A 16,508-nucleotide genomic window follows, 5' to 3' on the forward strand; every position below is an offset into this window, starting at 1 on the left:
ATTAAGGCGGGGGTATACCTGAAAAAATGCAACTTTTTTGAACTCTTATACCAGTCAGGATATAATTCCAAACCACAGACAACTATATATCATTGGAAAGCTATTTAATCAAAGATTATAAAATTTGCTGTTTTAGTGACACCCCTTGCATGTATCACGTGACACGGGCTGGTCAAACTGCCGCCTGCTGTGCATGACTGATGTGTAGTTGAGCAAAGATATCTCATTCTGGGCTACAGAAAACTGTGTGTTTTTCATATTATCTTACAGAATACATACTGTTAGTGGTAATAAGCGATGGGATTTGCTCAGTTGTAAATTTGCACAAAAAAGCAATAGTATCAAGTTACAAGATCAAAATTAGGTAAAATTTGAATTTTTGATGCTCAACAATTTCTTTACTTTAACTCCTACCACAAAATCCATCGCTTATTACCATCAACACACTAAGAAGTATTTACCTTGAAAATTTCAGCTCAATATCTCAAATCCATCTTGAGATATCTTTGCTCAAAGGCGGAATATCGACATTTTAAGAAATAGTGCTTTAAAGTCAATAAACACAAATAAAAGACAGTATCAATCGAACTGTGTTCCCAATAAGTGTCAAACAGTACATGTTCTCATTATTTGAGTCTGGGGAAGTAAATTAAAAGCCGCCGGCCTCATAAGTGATGCCCTCCATCTCACGGAGGGCTTCTTCCCGCCTTGTGCGAACAAGTGATAGGCCCTGGCGACGCTTCTTCTTCACTTTTGTTGTTGCCTGGCTATCAGCCTTACAAAGTCTCTTCTTGTCGTTGATGTGTATTAAGCTGCTTGTATAGGACCCATGTGGAATAGAAAGTCTTTCCATAATTTTCTTTCTGCTTTCTGCTCCTTTATGGAAGTGACATACTGCAGATGCAGCTGCACAGCGCACCACTTTGGCTCCATGGTGCTTATGTTTCGGGCACCTGACCCAAACCATTGAGTTAATGCACTCATTGGGGTTTTGGGTTGTTCCCCTTACACATCTCTCAAGAAGCTTGGAGTCACTGAGAGTAAGAAATGTTGGTTTCAACAGTTCCAAAAACACCACTGGCAAACAGTCATCCCCTTTGTATGTTTTTGTGCCTGTCGCCTGGTCCTGTTGCCACTTGCACCATGAGTTCTCTCCCACTGGACAGAATCTATGTTGCTTTGTAGGATTGTCTGATTTGACACTGTGATGTAGTATGGCAACAATGTTCTTTTTCATTGCATACACAGCAACATCTACTTCCCTTTCTGAGGGATTTGCCTTTGAGAGAGTGTTTTGACGGATAACCAAGCCATAATACTTTTGAAGTTGTTTTATCTCGCCTTCAGTCAGCCGGCCATGACCACCAATGGGCTTTCCATCCTCAAGTTTTCCTTTTGTTCGAGATTTTAGGTTCAGGAGGTGTTTTCCCATCCTCTTTTGGACATGGCCTTTTGGCCCACGTGCCATCAAAACTTACTGCCGCATCTATAACATTTCCAGTATCAGACTCTCCATTCTCCTCCGTGATAAGCTTTCGAAGCTTCTGGCCTGCACTCAAGAGTTCTTCTTTGGTCACACTTTCTAAGACATCTAAAATAGTCTCCACCTGCTTGTAATAGGCCCTCTTAGACAGACATGGCATGTTCATAATACTGCAGAATGATGCAAGTCCTTCGTAACCACAACCAGTCTCAATTGAGTGGTAGACAGCCCTTCTGTTTACGTCAAATGACTTTCCTCTTTTGGAGATGTTGACTGAGGTGTGTAATGTGGTGTCTTCATCACAACCATCACAGCATATGGAAAGATCAGACATCAGCCCTGCACGCCTACCAGTGTTCTCTTCAATAGTCAGATTCCCTAAAACCAATTATAGTGTATTTGAAAAACAGATACATTCTTCAAAAATGTAAAAGCAACCAAAAATTTTATTGTCATATACCCCCTATACCCACTGCTCCCACAATACTAATGCACAATAATTTTTAAAATATATAAAATTTGCTTACATACATTTATATTTATAATTTCAATTTCAAACACATTTGGTTAAATAAACTGTCCTACAAGTTTCATGTTGCTTTACTCACCTTCCTCGCATCTGTGCACATTGGAAAGGACTGAAGATAAGTTCTTCAAATGGACCAGTCTGTAACCATCCTCTGCCTCCACTAATTTAGTTTTCTTAGTTTCTGTTTCGCTTTCTGAGCTTTCAGAACTGTCATCTTCCGAGTTGTACAGCTTCATCTTCTTTCTAGATGCACTCTCCGGCTGATCAAGCTCCGTGTCTGAGCCTTCCATGTCACTTGTTTCCAATAACTCCTCGTGACTCTCGTGGGGCATCTCCGGTTTTGAGCGAGCAATTTCATCCTCTTCCAACACTGGTTTTTCCACCGATTTTGCGTACCAAGGAACCCCACTAAACCCTTTTCCTTTCCGTGTTTTTCTGAAACGACTTCTAAGCCTTTTCCCAGCCATATTCAACCAAAAATATTCCTATATGTCTATACTCCGACCTCCAATGCTCCCACAGCTAAAATTCTATACCATAATGCAATTGGCAATACCCCGCTTCATGTAAGAGGTAACAGAGAATGCCCTATTTGACAGTGGTTCGATTTTCGCGCTTTCCTGGGGATTCAAGAGGTAGTAAACAAGAGAAAAACAAAAGTTATCATTCCCGTTGCCATGGCAACGCGATTTTTATAGATCACCTCGTCCAATAAAGTGCCTCGCTGACGTTAAATTATTAAAAATAGTCAAAAAATTCATTTGTCAATGGAAAGGTAAATAGTAAAAGATGTGTATTCCAACGAAAATTTTTTTCCCATTTTTCCACCAAATTTCAGGTAGACCCCCGCCTTAATAGGGTGAGGGTTTTGGGAGGTGGGCCGCACACCCCCACCCATTTTTTCGGGAGTACCCCCCCAGGAAAGAGTGTCTGCGCAGGACTGGGAGGCTAGAGTTGCAGCGGATCATCTGCCGAATTGAGAAATCGAGAATATGACCCTGTTTATTTGGACTCGCCATGCATACACTTTCGGACCGCGTTTTCTATAGCTTCCCACGGGGCTCGTCGCGCGTTCCTTCCTTTCGTGGGGAGGAATGTGGGACAAGCCCGAAGAACTTCAGCGTGGGAGACTATTTTCTGTCAAACTATTTTTGTTTTGCTCCCAGTTCCCTCGCTTTTCCCAGTCAACTGATCACAGTACTGTTTCGAAAATCTTTGTCGTATCTGAGGGGAGGTATATCGGTCGAACTCGTCATGGAAGCGAAAATTAGCTCGGGGCGTCGGGGTTAGAGATCGCCGATAGTAAGTGACTGAAAAACTGATATCAAGAGGAAAAATGATTTCAGTTTGAAATGGCAGAAAATTCGAAATAGCCCAGCTCGACATAGCGATGTTCAATTGTAATCTCTCGCCAGGGAGACTGGCCGCTAGGATACAAGGTTGTAAAATGGAACAAAGATGTCATGCGCTGGGTCGGAGGGCAAGTGAATTGAAGCCATTAGCTACTAATCAACTTGAAGTCAATGACGATAAATTAACCGCACGCCATAGCGGAATTGTAAAGCTGATGTTTCTAGAGTCAGCCTCACTAGAGCCAAGTGGAGGATTGTGGGTTGTATCAGAAGCCGTATTCCTGGTTTTATGTAAGCGGTGTGTAACCATGGTTACATAGTAAAGTATGGGGTTACGCTATGGAGGAAGCATGGCTTGACGTTAGAAAATAAACGAATGAAAATAGAGTGTGTGGTAGCTCAAGGTGAACAGACTTTTCTTTCTGAAATTCTTCCTTGAAGGGATCACTAGTGGAACCTTCCCATTTCATTTCTGTTTTAAGCAACCGAAACGTTCCTACAACTCGTGAGAGGCCCACATGTGGACTAACGACTGAAGCACGTGATGTTAAATGGCTGTATCCAGATCGACACGTGTGTTCTTGATAGTTTGGTCATTGTAATTTTTTTTTTTTTACCAAGAAAATCATTGCTAATAGTCGAACGAAAATATACTACTGACTGTTTTACAATGAGCAGTTTTATTTACTACAAGCATAAGGTTTACAAGCATAGTTACTATAATAAAGCTTCATAGCTGATGGCGATTATACTAAATTCAATTAAGGAATTTACTGCTAGGCTTATTTTCTTTTTATTCAAGAGCTTAACTTAATGGATTGAACTTACGTGGGTCCAGAGAAGGAACAGAGCAAGCGGTTTTTAGAGCGATTTTCTCAGTCTAGGCCCTGTTCAAGTCGCGTTCTTACAAAACTGGAAAGCAAATAAACCCAGAGATGATACGAGCCAAAAAATACCTTGCTTGAAATATGGACCTCATATTACCTCTACAGTTCCCTAAATTTACTTGTTACATGTAAGCGAAAAAATGACATAATAATTACAAAAAACAAACAAACAAACAAACAAACAAACAAAAAAGACCCTAACAGCAACAGTAACAATGTAGGCGTCTTAGCTAAAACGGATTAAGAGAATTCAGTTTAAATCAGTCCTTTGAAATCCATATGTTCGCCACATTTTCTCTGCAACTTTGCGAGAAAATCTTTGTTATCCTTGTTCCACTTTTGCACAAATGCTCGCTGAGAGAGGATAAGACCCGGTTTGGGGACTTCCTCTCTGGATTCAATTACAACATTACCCACCAGGATGAAAGTCTTGCCGGGTAGCGAAGGGCAGGGGCAGTCTGGTGACTTATCATAAGGGACACTGACGACCGCGTCCCCCTCAGGAAGGGACCCATTGGTGTTCTTTAGCACCTTATTTATTGCAACCAAATAGCGGACATGTTTCTTTGCCGGGTCTTCTGGCAATATATTCTTGACCTTGGCGATAAAGGCTGAAAAACAAAACAAAACAAAAATACTCTGTACAAATCAGTCAAACTTGGCAGGACACCATTTGGGCCTATACAAACTCAGTGCGCAAAAAACGTGAGAAAGTAAACCCTGAATAAAAATACAAGCGGACTTGAAGATCAGGTTCTTTGAGTCCCTTTTTGCATAACTTCATTCTCGTCCCCAGAGCTACTCGTCGTAAAATGTCGTTGACGAGTAGATCGCGACCACGTGACCAATCGAAACGGAGGCTCTGGGGACAAGAAACGCATAACTATGGAGAGCAGGGGTGGCGCAGGCAAATGTAGCTTGGCTTCGATTCCGGCCTGGTGCCATATATGGGTTGAGATTTATGAGGGTGAAGTAAGAGTTTTCTCCAGCCGAGCACTCCGATTTTCTTCCCTCTCGAAAAACCAACATTTCAAGATTCCAATTTGACCTCAATAATGGACCCCTGCGAAAACCAGCTGGACTGATGTGGCATTGTGAGTTCAAGACCCTCGTTTATTAACCTCGAACTTGACATGTGTAGCTTGGAAGAGGTTTAGCATTCATACCTAGGATAGATACTTACATGCGTAACTAAGTACAAAGGTTCTGGCTTATTGGTGAATTGAGGTCTTAGACGATGCTGCTAATAAAATACACTACAGTGTAAATAGTCCCTCTTTCGCTTAGTCCGTTGTTTTCCTTGGGGTTTATTAACGATCACGCCCAACGGACTAGGCGTAAGAAGGACTACTCGTAGTCTACTTATAAAATTCCTTTCGTCACTTGTTTCGTATACTTTGATGAACATTGTATCATAAAAAAACGCTGACTCTCAATTTTAAAGGATAAATCGCGAGAACCCGTTGACTTACCAATATTACTTCCTCGGCAAACCCCGCCGACTTTCATTTGGACACACTTCGGGCAGTTTTCACTTGGTTTAGCTGAAAAACAAAGGCAGCACGTGAGGCTAAAAGATATAAAACAACTGAGAATTTTTGTCACTTTTCCCCCCCTGTTATTATTGGGTTTTCATGCAATTTCGTGACATCAGGTAGGTTTGGATACGCAGTTGATACTTCAAGATCATTTGTGTTGTTCATTACAAAGAAGCGGTAAAATACAAACAAAAACCTCAGTTGGGAAAGACCAAGACATGGAGCAGGAGACAAGACGTGAAATAATCGAACATTAAGTGGAAAGAAGAAATCAATATAACATAAAACTTTAAGAAAAGGAAAATCGTCCAACAAAGAAACAAAAATGCAAACAAAGCAAAAGTTCGCACAAAAGAAGCAAACAAAAACCTCTTACCTTTAGGTGGGCATCGCTTATTGCATTTTTCTTCTGTGTCAAAGTTATTTTCATTACCAAAACAGCCTCCATATTTGAATTGCTTGCAGCGTCCTGCTTTTGAGTGAAACGCCCATCGAATTGTCTTCTTCTCACAAGGTCCTGTGTCAGCTGGCTGAGCACACACATCCACTGTATGGATAACGTAAAAAGCTGAGCTATTGAAAATTAAATATTGTTTTATCGAATTCTTATTTTACAATCTAGTGAAAAACACCATGCTCACCATGCAGAATGTTACTCACAGGACTTAATGCAAATTTGATTCTGCCGCAATATACAATGTATAGTCAAGAAGTAAAAAAGCTGGAAATAGACAGGAAATATTCTAACATATTATTCGTCATAACTTCAATAATCAGTTTAAGCGAGTGAAATTTCCAATCAATAATTGGATATTTCAGTTGATGGGTGTTGACTGATTGTGCGACTTCATCACTGAAGGAATCTTCCATTGTCTGTTGTTGAGGTATATGGAATATGGAGCACTTAAATAAAGAGGGTCCTAAAGGGGGCGTCGAGGGGGGCGGGGAACCAATCCCATTTCCCATCCCTTTTTTTTTTCCAAATCGCAATTCCCAAATTCCATTCCTACAAGCAGAATTAAGACCAAATCGCAGTGTTATACATACCAGCTCTTTTCCCTTTGCATCCGCAAAATTACGGCTTCCAAATATGACCAAGAGATTATGATAATCTCCTGATACGACCCAACAAAGACCCAAAAATTTACAAGGATTTGCGAAGATATCCTGAAGACGATAGGATCCTTTTAGGCTGTACTAAAAAGTAACGCGCAAGTAGTAAGTCTTTCAACGAATTCAAATTGACTGGTTTTAAGAACTCTTCAGTTTCATATAAGTTCACAGGCAAAGTTATCGCCCCGTCTATTGAATAATCTTGTCCGACGTTTCGTTGTCTGGCGGATTTACCATGTATCTTAGCTCACGACTTCATTTCAGCTTGCTTGTTTCTGGTAATCTCCTGTAGGGTTGGCTTTGGAACTTTGATTCGAGGCAAGGAAACTGCATGTGATGTTGGCAGTTTGTAATTTGAATGTGGATGTCTCTAGTAGGCTGCTGCCTACTTAGAAACCCTCTTCCCTACCTCTTCAACTGCCGGCCAAACATTATCGTATATTTGCACAATGGGAAAGGGCCTCTCTTAAAATGTGGACCCTTTATAAAGCAACGAACGAGGAAAGGATAATCCAAATCAACGTGACTGCACATATATAATTATAGTCCCTAATTAGTGAATGCGCAAAACACCATAACAAATGCCACACTGATCCTGCGTGCATACCCTGAAAAACAATCATATATATATGCTAGTTTGAATGACTACTGAACTGTAGATACAAGGACAACCTTAAATCAAATGTAGCTAAGGCTTCATGTTTTACCTGAACAAGTGCGGTTGCAATCTTCTATAGTGGTGAAGCCATTCCAGCCACTTGGGTGGCAGCCACCGGCGACGATCGGCTCGCACGCATTGGTCTCCAAGTTGAAATAAAAGTTTCTAAAATACCCCCTGCAATTGCTGGATGGAACGATTTGACAAATTGCTCCTGTGAATAGATGCAAATGAAAATTGGAAACAAATAGTTGAGCTAGGCCATACTATCGACAAAAAATTGAGAAACCAAAGCAGAAGCTGAAAACAACACAAAAAAAAACAAACAAAAAAAACAAACAAACAAACAAAACGAATGAACAAACAAACGAACAGTCAGAAAGACAGACAGAAAAGTAAGGAAAAAAGAAAGCACAAAACAACAGCTGCAGCAACAAAAACAGGCATACCTGGAGTGCACGGACCATCTGCAGTCTTCTCCATCTCTTTGCCTTGTCTACAAGCTGTCGCCTTCATAATGCAGTAATTATTGTAACTATTTGCATCCGAGCCACACACTGGTTGGAAATCAGCTGGGCATTCCAGGTTATCACGACAGACACATCTGACGCCATTGCTGCTGTCATAAACGCACTTCTCCCAAGCTTTACAAGACACACCCTCGCAGCGATCTGTTAAGTTCAAAGGAAATACCTTAGTTATGCGGAAGATACATTGATGTAATGAACAGAAGCATGGAGATTGTTTAACATACCTTTACACAAGGGCACCATATCAGACCACTGACCATCTGAACGACAGGTTAGCTTCGATTCTCCATCCAGCTCGTAGCCTTCATCACAAGAAAAAGTTACAATGCTGCCAATACCAAAGTCGTTACCAGTTCTTTTTCCATTCCTGGGAGGAAGGACATCGAGATCCCAACAAGAGGTGACTGAGGTTAAATGAAAAACTCAAGTTAAGTCTAAGGGTTATGTAATCCAGATTTGGTATTTCACTTTCTAAAACTGCTGTCATACAACGGGCGCTGATCGGTGGTGAGATCACAGATCTTCATAAAGCAATATGCGCTATATGCGCATACCACGATGGAAACACTCTAGAAAGTTTCAAGGAATTTGAAAGTGCTTCCTTTATGAATGTACTTAATTTTTACTGCTCGGCTTTTTACAACTCGGATTTTTTTCGGGTGTTTCGATCAAGCTAAGTTAATATGCACGCTTTTTCCTATTTCATTTCTGCTGCACACCGAATTCCAAGAGACCTGTGTTTGGGATCTTTTTTTGCCCAGTACCTATTTGAAGTGGGGATTGTGCTTGCCATCCTCTTGCAAACTAAACCCATCAATCATAAAGCTAATACAGTAACAACAACTGTCCCCTTCCATCCAACAAGTCGCTCTTAGATTCAGTCTAAAACAACATTTCCACTTACTCACGCAAGTTGGTTGTTCTCCCGTCCACTCTCCGCTGGGCAGACATTTTCGTTTACTTGTGCCATTCAACTTGGTATTAATCTCACAACCAATCTCCACTTCTGTCCCTACAATGAATTCCTCCAGTCTGTCTTCTCTAAAGCCCTTCTCTGGGCTTCCTGGGTCTGGGCACGTTGCTACAGTAGCCACAAGAAAATAGGGAATTATAAGAGAAATCGGTGGGATTAACTGTGAGATCTTTGCACGTTCCCTTATATACTAAATTTCCAAAAAAATGAAAATAGAAGCAATCTAGAGGCTCTTGAGTTAGCATGCTGAAGCAACATGTTACAGTTCGTTTACTGAAACCGTGGCCACCAAGACGATGAAAACCAATCAGATAGCAAAACTAAAACAATAGATTCCAACATTTTCAAAGTGGACTTGTTTTGTACCAGACATGTTGTTTGCTGGATTTGACATGTTGGTATCTATTGTTTCAGTTCTGCCATCTGATTGGTTTTCTTTGTCTGAATGGCCCCGGTTTTAATAAACGTTCTGTAAGGCTCAGTGGTCGATCTGATAATTTCCGACGAGAGGAGATTTTATTATTCGTCAGATTCAAGATTCAATCGTATCGCTTTCTATTACGTGTTGCGGCAATGCGACAAGATGCCAGGAGTAACATGCAATACTGAGATATATATCCTATGCAATATTGGCCATCTTACCCGGAAGTATCAATGATTACCTACCACAAAACGTCGGGGGATACAAATTGCGGATAGACTCGACAGCCACTATTCCTTCGGTTACTTGTTTGTCCTCGAAGGTGACAGAATATTTGTCGCCATTGATAGCGTCAATTCTAGCGAAGGTGTACTTTCCAGTTCGCACGTGTTTTGCTATGACTCGGGTTCCCAAAAAGACGTGCCTCGGAGACGGAAGAATGTCCTCTACCATAATGTAATGCTGCGTCCCTTGTCCATAGATCACGATGTCCTTTTCCTCATCAGAAGATTCTGTCAACACTGTGACGACGTTTTCGCGTTTTTCCTTGACTAATCCACGTAGAAAACGAACACCTTTCCTGATGAAAACAGGCGTGTCAACTCCAGCGCACGCTGTTAAAAAAGCCAATAAAAGAAATGATAATCCAGTAGTTGTAAAAAGGTCATTCTTTCGTGTTGTGATGTGTCCACTACTGACTAATATGTACAAGACTGACACGTATTGTGAAGGCAAGTCGAAGAAAAGCGTGGTAAGACAGGCCATAAAGAACATCACAAACGAGAGTAAAGCAGAGAAGAGGGGAAGGGGAAGAGAAAAAAAGTTTAGAAAAGACGAGAGAAGAAAAAGGCTGTAACAAAAAAAAACAAAAAAAAACAACAAAAAAAAAAAACTAAGAAAGCTATGGAACATTCAGAGGTTATTTACCAACGCAATACGGCTGTACCCCAGTCCACTCCCCTTCACCATCGCAGCTCCGCTCGTGAGACCCATATATGATGTACCCTTTGTTGCAGCGAAAAGAGACTTTCGCGCCATACTTGAAATCTTCGCTTCCATTTCTTGAACCATACTGCGGTATACCAGGGTCTGCACAGGTTATTACTAAAGCCGTGATTGAAAATTGAACTATAAGTTTGATTTGTCTGATAATTTCCATATTTTTGATGTGATGGTGATGCCTTTGTAATGATTGTTACCTAACTACCCACCAGTTGCCGGTCAATGCGTAGATACCAAACATCACCTTAGTTCCTAATATTACATATTCGTCTTCTGCATTAATTCGTGAGAACTTACTTGAAAACCACAAGCATCTTGAAGACACTGAACTTTGAGAGAACTCAGCTCTAAAACACTGGTTCAATACAACTGAAATGGAACATACCTGTACAAACGGGAACTTCACCAATCCACTCTCCTTGTTCTCCACATGCCAAATTGTCTGGTCCTTGCATTTGGTAACCTTCGCGACACGTGTAATGCACGTGCGCTCCGAACACGAAGCCGCCGCCGAACATCTCCGCCTCAGCCACCGCTGGCGGGTCCTCACACGTGATAGCTAAAGTCAAAATAGAACAAAGAGAGTCATAGAAAGTAATACTTCAGGGATCTAATGCGGAGAAAAATAGAGGAGACAACTGACAATGATTATATATAACAAACAACAAATACTGTCAAGTGTGTATTACAACCAAAGGAGAATTATCATGCCGACATATTTTTCAATTACATTGGATTAACTGTTTACAGAAAGTGCTTATGAAAATGTTTTAAGACGTTTCGGGAGAACCACTTCTTCGATTGATGAAGGGGTTTTTCTCGAAACGTCTCAAAAAGAAAATTTTCCTAAGCACTTGCTGTTGACAGTTAATCCAATGTATTTCAATTCAAAGTGCCACACAGCAACAATTTGTTTTTATTTCTAAATGCGATATTTTTCCATTAGCCTTTTTGCAGGCGTTCGGTTAGTTGGAGGCGGCAAGAAAGGTGGTTAGAAAAAGAAAATAGGTGAAGTGATATGTGCGACTTTAGTCCAAACACTTTAAGGTAGACTTTTGTTTTGGTCGCGAGACTTTTTCCAGAAAATTTCGGTGCAGGCTAAAATTGTACTAGGTAGATAATCTTACGTTTGCAAATCGGCTGTGTCTCGCTCCATGTTTGATTGGCAAGGCAGGTTCTTGTCTTGGGTCCTTCTAGCTCATACCCAGGCAAGCATGTGAAATTGACGGTGTTGCCAAACTGGAACAACCAGCCTTCACGTTTGCCATTAACGGGAGATCCTGGATCTCCACAGCTTACGGCTGATAAAAAGATGAGTGATGTTAAGTATGGGATGAAGGAGACAGTAAAGTAAGGAAACCAAAAAGCAGACAGACAGACAGATAGAGGAACAAACAAACAAATACACAAACAAACAAACAAACAAACAGACAGATAGACAGACAGACAGATACACAGACAGAGGAAAAAACAAACAAAAAAACACAAACAAACAAACAAACAAACAAAATAAACAGATATTTACAACAAGCAAGTAAATAAACAAAAAAACAAGGAGTATTTTGAGAGCAATTTTTTCCACACTTACCTACGCATGACACATCAGGTTTAGTCCACTGTCCATCTGATTGACATGTGATTGTAAATGGTCTTCCAAGTCGAAAAAAACCTTCTTTACACAAGAACTTGACGGTTGAGCCAACTGTGTTGTTTCCCACTGTTATAGCATTTTTAGGAGCTTCTGGGGCAGGGCATGTCTTGGCTATACAGAAAACAGAGAATACAGATAATTTATAGACAGTGATTGTATTGCTATTTATTATCTAACCTCACGAAGAGGAGTACAAATAATGCGCAAAGCGATGAACTAATATTCTATCGTGTTTGTACCGTGCGAAATCAGATTTAAAGCATCAAGGCCTAGGTTAGTTGCAAGTTCTAACACAGTTCATAGCCAGATTTTCGAGAAACAAAAACCTTGGATAATTTAAGTCATTTTAATATCGCTGATTGGCCATTTTAGCGTGCAGTGTTTTGCACATTTTAGACTACTAAAAACGTACAATTTCTAGTAATTTTATCATTTCTAGGAGCGCTAATCAATATACAAGTTATTTCACGTAGAAGAGATCCTCGATTCAGGATTTCAAATAACACGTTGAATAACTTTGGTTTAGATTGCTGGAAAAAGACCCCCTGAAAACTACTCAAAAAAAGGTCAAAATAGGAAATTGCTTTTATGAAACGTTTTCACGCTGTATATTAAGACTTCGAGAGTGTAACAAAGAAAAATACATTAAATATTTTCCTTCTAAATACTGCAAAAACTACAAATAGCAGCTGGTTTACTTAACTTGTGTAACGGGGCTCGAGCGTGACATAACATGTTTCGATTTTACTGCCTGCGTTACATTCTTCTTCACACCCTCAGGACCCCAGTGAAATCAGCAAAACCTCTGCCCATCCCCGTAAGGGATATTTGTCCAGTAAGGGACTCCCGGTCAGGCAAACTGCGCTATCTTACCCCAGGTATACCAGGAAAAATCGTCTTGTACCCTATCCCACACTAGAGTGTAAAGAGGTGTCTTATCTTCGGTTATGTAAACCAGACGTTCGCGGAAATTAAGGAACAACAAACCCGGCTGGATATCTGGAGAGTTCCAATTTCGCAATTATGATACTTTCTTTATAGCGTCACGTCAATTCGTCTTAAAATTGCAAGATGGTAGTGTTCTTTTCAGAAGTCTGAACATTCAAGAAATACTGTACATGTACTTTAATATAAAGTCGCTTCTTAACGACAGACGAGGCAGATTTGAATTTCAAATGCAATGAAATCAACAAGAAAAGAATATGCATCGCCATTGAGTGTTGATCTACTTACCTGGGGTTTGGTCTTGGGCTACGGCCAGTTGAAGCAGAAAAAGACAAAAAGCGTATTTGCAGATACGATGCGTGTTGTCACCGTACATTCTGTTTACGAAGACGAAATGTCTTTTGAAGTATCTCTATTGCGTCTCAGCCGCAAGGAAAGGGAAACGTGCACGAACGTGCTAAAGAGATTTCTACCTTTCAGCACCTCTAATCCAATTGCTTGTCAGCTATATCCTTGCTTTGACAACTAGCCAACTGTTTCGTGAGGAAACAACAGATGCTTTCGCTCTGGATTTTCAACAGGAAGTCCAAATTCATTAATTAGTCAGCGAACTTTCATTGAGAACGAAGTTTGTTAATGTTACGAGAGCCAAATCAGCTGAGATTGTAATTAATCAACTTTTTCAACCCCCGCGGCTTATCTTTTTATAGCTATTGGGCAATTTGCGTCGTCATTCATGAACTTGGCTGTTTAGTGGGGGTCTTAGTTGGCCCCTTCTTGATCTTGCACTGTTATCGTTCGTTTTCTCTCTATAATGTAAGAAACGAATTGCTGATCCAATCAGCACGAAGCAAAAATGGATTTTAGACGTTGCCTACAAAGCATGGAGAAGAAAAAGCGCTAAAGAAAGCGAGGAATATATATTTTTTTAACACAGGAAGCAAATAACTCTACCGACCTTTTTATTTTTGAAGCGTCTGAGAATTTGACCTTCTTTCCGTTGAAACGTTAGCTCAAAACAGATCAGTGTGCGCGCACGCTTTTGTCTTTGGCACAAGTTCAACAAATTCATCTGTGCAAGCAACATTCGATCGCATCGCCTCAGGCGGATAAAAGAAAACGAAAGGATTCGCCACAGCAAGACGCTGCTGCGGAAGTTGAATAACAGATATTTGCAAGTAAAACCTAATCCAAAGTTTCATCAACAGAGCAAGATGTTCTCGAGATATGAGGTAAGATGTATTTCTAGGTCTCCTATAACAAACGTATTGGGATTAACAAAACAAGCAAAAAAACGTACACACTAAATTAAAATACTAACCAGAATTACTAGGTCATTTACGTGATATCTTGAAGTTTCTCTTTCTTAGAAACCTGGAAGCCGAAACAATTGAAAAGGTCGTCAAAGCAGTTTTTGAAAAGGATAAGTTAAGACAAAGCGGAGTCGCTTATCAGAAGAATCCACTGATTACAATTTGCGATAATAATAATTCTTCATAATACAAGTGTTCAAATGTTGATATTGTTCCTCTTGATTTATCCTGCACGGGCGCGTTCGACGTTCGTTCAGAGTGATCTAATTCAGTGTCTAATTAAACCGGAATGAATCCAGTGGCATTTTTTCGCATCAAATGACAGGAAAAATTTTGAAAACAGCATATGTCTGCGTGGAAATAACAAGTTTGATCTTAAGTAAGTAGGGGAGGAATGCTCCGGTAGATAGCTATCTACTCAGTCTCCACGCTTATTAAAGTGTAATCTTTTTTGAAGTTATAAAGTCTGAGAAGGAAGCATGTTATAAGAACTTTCAGAAGTCAAAAGAGTATCGATTTTCATTGCGCAAATAACATTTGTTTTTACTCCAATGCTGATGTAAGCTGTAGTAAAGATGCACCTATAACATTAATACCAGGTTAACCACTTTCCGCGCGCATTTTATTTCCTTCGTTGAAAGAGATGTTAAGATTGTTGATCAAGTGTTTTGGCTGTTGCTACTTTTGCCGCTAATTTTGTCCCGTGCCTCGCACCTCTTGCATGTGATTTCTTATACATGGTTAAAATGCTCAACCCGTCTTTAAACGTAGAGTGCAAACCTCGATTATTAATCCGGCAAACAAAGCTAATAAACAGCTGATGGTGTAATCGGGAGGTGGGCGTGCTACTGTAAAAGACACGAGGCGCTTTTGTGAAGCAGTTAGTATTTCTGTTTCAGTTCATAGACATTTTGCACTAAATTCTCTTTTGGCTTGGCCTGGTATGAGATAATTGAGTAAACATCAAACAGGAAAAAACGTTTTTAGACGTTTTTAGTAAAGCATGTATTTCTTCCGCTCTCTAGGTCCTTGTGTGCTTATTTCTGATCACTTTGGTAATCTGCATTGAAAGTGCTGGGAGCCGCCGGAGCAAAAGTAAGTTTAGATCGGCTTTGAAGTTTGCCCGGCTTCATGGTAATTTTTAGCAAGTAAAGTAAATAATTAGTAAGAAAAACTGATGCGCTTATAAACTATTGACTGCAAGTTCAGTAGAGTACTTGCCACGCAAATAAAGGCTAAACGGATCTAAACGTACATGTATGGTCAAAAACAAAACAGTAACGATACAATAATAATACATTCCTAATGGCAAACAGTATTTTGTTCTGATAAGCTAATAAAGATGGTGAATTTTAAGCTGGTGAATTTTTCATGTCGGGGACTCAGAATTTTTCTTTGTCCCACGCTCGTGTCATGTTGATTTATTCACACAGTAAATGGTTTGAACCCAGGAGTATCAGTAGTTCGTATAGTGTGATCGTCCGGGTGAGTGTAGTTCTGAAAAGAACTGTTGTTGGTGACTGACGTTTCGACAACCTGAGCGGAAGTCATCTTCAGAGTCAAGTGAATAGTGTTTGTCAGTCGATGATCTTATAAGTCTGGTCCGTTGAACGCGATTGGTCAGTATCACCATGATGGTATTGGCTGAAAGACTCCTGTAAAGTTTGTCATCAGTCATTGGTGGGTTTCGATCCGTCTATTGTTAGTCAAGTGGGTCGGTTTTGGTCCGTGTATTGTTAAGTCGGTCTGTTAGAAGTCCGTTTGTCGGTTTCGTTTCTGTCGTGGATAAGTCGTTTGTAAGGCGCCGGTAGTTGTTGACATCTGTTAAGAGGCGTTTGTTCTAGGTTAGTGTACCAGCTTTCCAGAGTCAGTCGTTGAAAATAGTTTGTACTGTAGGTTAAGCACTGAGCAGAGTCGCAGTCAATGTTGTGGTTTGTCAGTTGATGATGTACAGCAATGTGATTGTTGGCATCACCATTTCTCGTGGCTCGTTTGTGTTCAGTCAGTCTCGTGTTAAGGTTTCTGCCAGTCTCACCAATGTAGGAAGCCTGGCAGTCGGAGCATTTGATCTTGTAAACTGCTCCCTGTCTGTCGTTAGGTTCGTCTCTGTCTT

The 16,508-nt window shown here is 40.4% G+C and overlaps 3 protein-coding genes across 3 annotated transcripts in view; 1 reads left to right on the plus strand and 2 right to left on the minus strand.

Moving 5' to 3' along the window:
* Nucleotides 1-7: 7 nt before the first annotated feature.
* LOC145487988 (uncharacterized) lies at nucleotides 8-2,557 on the minus strand. The gene is made up of 3 exons (XM_081467119.1): nucleotides 2,092-2,557; nucleotides 1,462-1,861; nucleotides 8-1,418 (listed from the first exon to the last, which is right to left on the minus strand). The coding sequence occupies exons 1-3, from the start codon at nucleotides 2,477-2,479 to the stop codon at nucleotides 650-652; spliced, it is 1,557 nt and encodes a 518-aa protein (XP_081323245.1). The 5' UTR covers nucleotides 2,480-2,557; the 3' UTR covers nucleotides 8-649.
* Nucleotides 2,558-4,031: 1,474 nt separating this feature from the next.
* Nucleotides 4,032-13,549, minus strand: LOC145463809 (complement component receptor 1-like protein). Its single transcript, XM_081447634.1, has 13 exons — nucleotides 13,371-13,549; nucleotides 12,075-12,248; nucleotides 11,614-11,787; nucleotides 10,872-11,045; nucleotides 10,412-10,588; nucleotides 9,730-10,098; nucleotides 8,995-9,171; nucleotides 8,315-8,494; nucleotides 8,010-8,231; nucleotides 7,610-7,774; nucleotides 6,166-6,336; nucleotides 5,724-5,795; nucleotides 4,032-4,862 (listed from the first exon to the last, which is right to left on the minus strand). The coding sequence occupies exons 1-13, from the start codon at nucleotides 13,456-13,458 to the stop codon at nucleotides 4,507-4,509; spliced, it is 2,499 nt and encodes an 832-aa protein (XP_081303760.1). The 5' UTR covers nucleotides 13,459-13,549; the 3' UTR covers nucleotides 4,032-4,506.
* Nucleotides 13,550-13,848: 299 nt separating this feature from the next.
* Nucleotides 13,849-16,508, plus strand: part of LOC145488922 (uncharacterized) — a 29,711-nt gene continuing 27,051 nt past the window's right edge. Inside the window, exons 1-2 of the mRNA XM_081468151.1 lie at nucleotides 13,849-14,314; nucleotides 15,421-15,490. Coding sequence (XP_081324277.1) covers nucleotides 14,297-14,314; nucleotides 15,421-15,490 — 88 coding nt within the window. The 5' untranslated portion in view covers nucleotides 13,849-14,296. The remainder of the gene's footprint in view (nucleotides 14,315-15,420; nucleotides 15,491-16,508) is intronic.

This window comes from Orbicella franksi, chromosome 1 (assembly GCF_964199315.1).
Source record: "Orbicella franksi chromosome 1, jaOrbFran1.1, whole genome shotgun sequence".
NCBI classification, from domain to species: domain Eukaryota; kingdom Metazoa; phylum Cnidaria; class Anthozoa; order Scleractinia; family Merulinidae; genus Orbicella; species Orbicella franksi.

Bases quoted from the DNA above. Each gene is read 5' to 3' on its own strand.
- LOC145487988 (XM_081467119.1), bottom strand. From the start codon at position 2,479: ATGGCTGGGAAAAGGCTTAGAAGTCGTTTCAGAAAAACACGGAAAGGA. The intron at 1,862-2,091 runs GTGAGTAAAGCA...AATTGGTTTTAG, and splicing joins TGTGCACAGATGCGAGGAAG to GGAATCTGACTATTGAAGAG. The intron at 1,419-1,461 runs GTGGGCCAAAAG...GGGAAAACACCT, and splicing joins GCAGTAAGTTTTGATGGCAC to CCTGAACCTAAAATCTCGAA.
- LOC145463809 (XM_081447634.1), bottom strand. From the start codon at position 13,458: ATGTACGGTGACAACACGCATCGTATCTGCAAATACGCTTTTTGTCTT. The intron at 11,046-11,613 runs GTAAGATTATCT...TTTTGACTTTAG, and splicing joins GACACAGCCGATTTGCAAAC to CTATCACGTGTGAGGACCCG. The intron at 5,796-6,165 runs GTAAGAGGTTTT...TTTGTTTTTCAG, and splicing joins TAAGCGATGCCCACCTAAAG to CTAAACCAAGTGAAAACTGC.